This window comes from Cyclopterus lumpus, chromosome 12 (genome assembly GCF_009769545.1).
Source record: "Cyclopterus lumpus isolate fCycLum1 chromosome 12, fCycLum1.pri, whole genome shotgun sequence".
In the NCBI taxonomy this organism is placed as follows: domain Eukaryota; kingdom Metazoa; phylum Chordata; class Actinopteri; order Perciformes; family Cyclopteridae; genus Cyclopterus; species Cyclopterus lumpus.
In genome coordinates, this window is record NC_046977.1 from 4336895 (window position 1) to 4342894 (window position 6000).

At 41.5% G+C, this 6000-nt stretch overlaps 1 protein-coding gene across 2 annotated transcripts; it reads right to left on the minus strand.

Moving 5' to 3' along the window:
* Positions 1 to 2404: 2404 nt before the first annotated feature.
* LOC117740375 (beta-1,3-galactosyl-O-glycosyl-glycoprotein beta-1,6-N-acetylglucosaminyltransferase 4-like) lies at positions 2405 to 5426 on the minus strand. Of its 2 annotated transcripts, none has more exons than XM_034546746.1 (2): positions 4357 to 5426; positions 2405 to 4138 (listed from the first exon to the last, which is right to left on the minus strand). In XM_034546746.1, exons 1-2 carry the CDS (start codon positions 4389 to 4391, stop codon positions 2866 to 2868), a joined length of 1308 nt encoding a protein of 435 aa, XP_034402637.1. In that variant the 5' UTR covers positions 4392 to 5426; the 3' UTR covers positions 2405 to 2865. The 2 variants fall into 2 exon arrangements, with proteins under 2 accessions (XP_034402637.1, XP_034402636.1); XM_034546745.1 differs by having other exon boundaries at positions 2405 to 4141; positions 4357 to 5424.
* Between the last annotated feature and the right edge of the window lie 574 nt (positions 5427 to 6000).

The window sequence follows — 6000 nt, forward strand, 5'->3', positions numbered from 1 at the left end:
TCGAAGGAAAGGCAACTTAAATAAATATTCAAGTTAAATACTGATGATAATATATATATATATATATATATATATATATAACTTTTTGCTGATAATAAACTAGCTTATAACAAAAGAAACATTTAATACAATATAAAAATGATTTTCCAGAAGGTTAATTGGATTATTGATTTAAATATCTCAGTAAAATAACTTAACGTGATGAAATAAAATAATTTAACAAGTTTTAATACATTAATAAAATGACTAAACAACATAATTTAGAGTCTATTATTTCTAAATCTTCCTCTTCTCTCACTGCAGCCTCTTCGTCCTCTGAGAAACAGAAGAACTCCAAACCTTTACTTTAAGTATTATTACTACCATGTGAAAATACTTGTTACAAGCAACAGTCCTGCATTCAAAAGCATACTGTAGTAATAGGACACAAGTATTAGTATCAGAAACGTAGTCCTCATTGTGAAGAATTATGCATTATAACGTGTACAATTACTTTATATACTGCTGGGCTTCCCCTGGTTATGTAGTTAATACATAAACAATTAAATGTTATATTTAATTAATTTTAATTTTTCGAATTTTTAATTGCATTTTTATTAATTAAAATGTTTTAATATTTAAATATTTGTATTACTACTATTATATATATATATATATATATATATAAATATATATATATAAATATATATATATATATATATATATATATATATATATATATATATATATATATATATATATATATAGTTTTAATTTAATTTGAAAAGTAATGTATAAGTGTAGTGGAGTAAATAGTTCACAGTACTTGAGTAAATGGTCTTATACTCAACTTTTATGTACTTTCCCAATCGGTAAAACTTTATTGTCCACAGACATCCACAGACACGTTACCTAGTAGCGAATCCTCCGTTGCTATGAGGATTACCCAGAGTCCTTTGCGTCTATTATTCAGCGCAGGTACACATTTATACCAGCAGGTGGCGTAGTTTTCCCATTTAACTTGAACCTTTTCAACTACGTTACAAAGGCACATTGGTCATCTTCTGTTGAGCAGTTCATAGTCCGACAGAGAAGGTTAAAGTGTGTGTTTATTATAAATAAACTGTATTTATTTTATTTTCATTTCCTTTTATTATTTTGCTGCATGCTTCGTGAATAAAGTAATATATAATCTATCTAAACGCGCTGCTTTTCTGAAGAAAGAAATCATAATCCAAGGTCAACAGTATTGTTTGTTTGTGTCACTTATGTCAATAAAACATTTGGTGTCTGAATTATAACCATGTAGTTCTCATCGAATAGGACAAAACACCTCAATAACATCGACACACAAAATCCTTGTATTAACTTTAAACTTAAATGCATGTGTTTATGAGACAACGATGATAAAACGCTACGTTCAGTTTGGCCTTTTAAAATGCCTTTAAACATGAATACAGCCTCTGAAACTGGCTGAAGCACGACTGACGGTCAGAAAGAAAGAAACATTGTTCCCTAGTTTTGCAACAATGATTACTTTTGATTGATTTTTCGTTTGTAAACCAGAAAACTTGGTAATCTTCTGACATGTTCCTTGACCTTCTTAGCAAGTGAGGAGTCAAATGCTGCGACAACAAAATGGAAAAAAACAAACTTCTTTTTTTTTTGTTGCAAACACCGAATGGCCATAAACAACCTGTCAATCACCTTGAAGCCCCGCCCTAAAGCAAACCCTTCTTTATGGTCTGTTTGACTCTAAATTACCATAATTTACTAAATGAACATCATGCTGTATTGAAGAAGACTTGAAACTAGAGATTGAGACCATAAACTCATGTTTACAATGTTTACTGAGGGAATAAATCAAGAGAAGTAGAGTCATTTATATAGACTTCTATACAACCAGAGGAGTCGCCCCCTGGTGGTCAGTAAAGAGAATGCAGCTTTAACACATGAAGCATAGACTTCTATACAACCAGAGGAGTCACCCCCTGGTGGTCAGTAGAGAGAATGTAGCTTTAACACATGAATCATAGACTTCTATACAACCAGAGGAGTCGCCCCCTGGTGGTCAGTAAAGAGAATGCAGCTTTAACACATGAAGCATAGACTTCTATACAACCAGAGGAGTCACCCCCTGGTGGTCAGTAGAGAGAATGCAGCTTTAACACATGAATCATAGACTTCTATACAACCAGAGGAGTCGCCCCCTGGTGGTCAGTAGAGAGAATGCAGCTTTAACACATGAATCATAGACTTCTATACAACCAGAGGAGTCGCCCTCTGGTGGTCAGTGGAGAGAACGCAGCTTTAACACATGAAGCATAGACTTCTATACAACCAGAGGAGTCGCCCCCTGGTGGTCAGGAGAGAGAATGCAGCTTTAACACATGAATCATAGACTTCTATACAACCAGAGGAGTCGCCCCCTGGTGGTCAGTGGAGAGAACGCAGCTTTAACACATGAAGCATAGACTTCTATACAACCAGAGGAGTCGCCCCCTGGTGGTCAGGAGAGAGACTGCACGTTAAAGGCACTTCTTCATTGGCTTCCCTTTTCTGAACCGAAGTTTCCACCAAGTACTAACAATAACCACGTTCGCTGTTTACGTTCATGATAATAACTGCTCTTGCTTTTCATGGTTGATGACTTGATGACTTTCTTGCTACATTTAGCGACTCTTGGAGCTGCTCGCTATTTCCATTGGAAAAGATTTGCCAGCCCTGCTTTAAAAATCTCTACATGGTGACTTTAAATGTCTCCAACAGATCAAAATCCAAAAGAAAAGGACCATTAAAGACAGAAAAGCAGCACATTTGTACATTTCAGAAGGTGGAACCTAATTGATGAATCGACTAATCTCTCCAGTGAACTGTAGCTTTTGGTTAACCCTTATGGCAGGCGTGAGAGGCCATGTGGAACAGCTTTTGTTTTTCCTCCAGCTTCTCCTCGAGGCACTGAATGACGACGGGGTCGACGTCGGGGTCGAACTTGTTGGCGAACCAGTGACCGTAGTTGAGCAACCAACGCGTTTCCGCCGCGCCGTAAACACAAACGCTGCGGACGTGTGTCCCCGAGCAGGGCGGGTACAGGCTCTCCTCCAGGTACTGCCACTTCACCAGCCGGGTCTTACTCATCAGGTCCGTGATGTCCGGCTGCGACCTGGGTACCTCTCCGGGGACGCCCGGCAGTCGCACCAGCGTGGCCCAGAAGTGTTCGTCCGGGCTGAAGGTGTCCTCCGACCAGGCCAAGAAATCTTTCGCCACGACCGAGGAGTCCGCGTGTGCGACGAAGTCCCGGGACAAGACGAAGTAGGCGTTGCCGGAGAACACCTCGATGCCGTGCGGCGGCGGGCTCTTCGCCCGCTCCGTCTTCACGGGCAGCTTTCCGTATTCAAAGTCGGCGTCCCTCAGCTCGTGGTGAAAGGAGAACCGCTGCTTCTTGGACTCGCTGGGTCGGCACGTCTCCAGCATGTTGGCTCCGTTCAACCCCCGCAGCTCGGACACCAGCTCGACGTTGGACCTGAGGGGGAAATCCTGCCCGCAGACGTTGATGACGTACTTCCACTTGACGTCCGACGCCAAAAGGTCGGACAGGCAGTTGAGGTCGGCTTTCAGTCGACTGACGCTCCCGTAGAAGACGGACTCTCGCTTGGAGGCGATGAAGACGTTGGGCAAACAGCGGGCCAAAGCCTCCATGGCTGAGATGAACGGAGCCGGAGACTTCTGGTCGTAGTGGATACAGTAGATGTTTGTGGGTGAGTACAGAGCTTTGAGGAGTCTCTCTACCATCGGGGCGAATTTATGCACAACCAATGAGTAAGCAAGAGGAAAGTCTTTCTCCTCCTCGGAGACGCACACGTCGTCGTAACCTCTGGACTTGATGAACAACGGGCAGTCTGCGGTGAGGTTGAGCAGATTTCCCTCCTTGTCCTCTACAACTGGATTCCGTCTGATGACCATTGACTTGCCCACCTCCACCGGGTCCATGTCGTACACAGCCAAACAGTTAATATTGTACTTGTGAAATAACTGAATGCTTAATGCTGGTGGAGGGGGAAGCTCCGTGAAGTCGCTGTGCTTCATCCTGACTGACAGCAGGACGCACAGAGTCAGTGACAGGAGGAAGAAGGAATAAATGGCACATCTGGTGGTCATTCTGCTGGGGAAAAGGAAAACAAAACTAACGTTGGGGATTCACTCAAATAACATTTTAACTGACATGAAACATGAAAGCCATGATGTTTTGATTGTATACACGCTCACTTTTCTTTCACACCCTAAAAGTTGGCAAACAGAGGATGAATTCATGTATCCAGACATTAGTTTATGTGTAATAAAGCTGTTAAATAATAAATAATTTCCTAAGCAACTTACCGATTGCAGAAGAAACGAGAAGAGGGGGCTTTCATCTTGAGTGCAGCTTCCTCTTTTTACGCACGATTGGTGCGACACGTGTCGGCAAAATCAACCTGAAGCAGCTCTCCATGAGAAGAAGACCAATATTGAATTTAAGAGAAGTACAACGCACTCCGAGTGTCAGCCCGTGTGTGTGTGTGTGTGTGTGTGTACGTGTGTGCGTGTAGCTAGGAGATAAGAGGGGGGAGGGGTGCGCTCTCACCAATAACCCGGAAAGAAAGAAAGAGAAGTTGTTAATAGATAGGAGCTCCGGGGAAAAAAAGTGTTTGTCGTTTAATAAGTTACCAGTGATCATGACGGAATATAGGCTTTTGTTACAGGTCGTAAACGGTAAATAAAAAATGAAAGATCGCGAATGGAGCTGTGCGTAATATCCATAAATAACCCGTTCATGCAGCTGATTGGAGAGGCGGACACTCCTCTCTCATTCAGTCAGTAAGGTGAGACTCGGGCCTCTGAGGATGAAGAGGGGCTTTGGAGGAAAGAAGTAAGCAAAACCTGTTTCAGTAAGCAGATCCTGACGCTCCCATCGAGAGGGAAGGTCCACGCGCAGTCATTCAATCCCTTCTGCTCGTGCGTTAAATAATCCAAAATGTGGGCTAGGAAAGCACCCGAAAGGCATCTTCAAATCATCCACGGCAAAAAAAAAGAAGAAGTTAAATTTAATTAAATCGTTTATTGAAATTTAAAATCAACACGAGGCACGTGGAGCTGACTCGAGCTGCGGCTCATAACGACGTTCAACAGGTATAACGAGGTTCTGCTGGACGAAGATCATCTCCAGGAGGGGAGAAGATGCTCGTGAAGCTGGAGACATCAAGGGAAGGCCTTACTTCAGTCAAGTTGTTAGATTATAAAATAAAAATAAAATAAAAGCACAAGAAGTACACTTTTTTTACATGTTCCTTGAACTTCTTACCAAGTGACAAAATGGGGAAAAGAAACATCCATCTTGTTTTCTTTGCAAACACCGAATGGCCATAAACAACCTGTCAATCACCATGTAGCCCGGCTCTAATGGTCTGTTTGACTCAAGTCAATGTTGAAATAACCTTCTTCTTCTTTTCTGTGCATCCGAAGTTTGCACAAAATGACACATGACATCTATTGCTTCTGACCATCCGGGGAGAGGGATCCTCCTCTGAAGGTTTCTTCCCTTTTTTCCCTGTCAAAGGTTATTTTTGGGGAGTTTTTCCTGATCCGATGTGAGGTCCTGGGACAGGGATGTTGTATGTGTACAGATTGTAAAGCCCTCTGGGGCAAATTTGTAATTTGTGATATTGGGCTATACAAAATAAACTGAATTGAATTGAATGCAACACAAAGTCAACAAGTGATGAATCAGGAAATAAATAAATAACAGGAGGTGTAATCTTGTTATTATATGTAAATCACCTGCAGACTAGGGGACCTGTGGCTTTTACTATCTCAAGATTTAAACTATTGGTATTTACAGCCAGCAGAGCACCGAACAATAAATACTGTGATGATTTCCATCTCATTTCCATATGAGAGAAAGTTAATGCCTTTCATGCCTCAAACTCGTTTTTCGCTTTAAACTTCTGGAAGTATTTGTCATTGTTTCTGGAGAATACGGTTTTA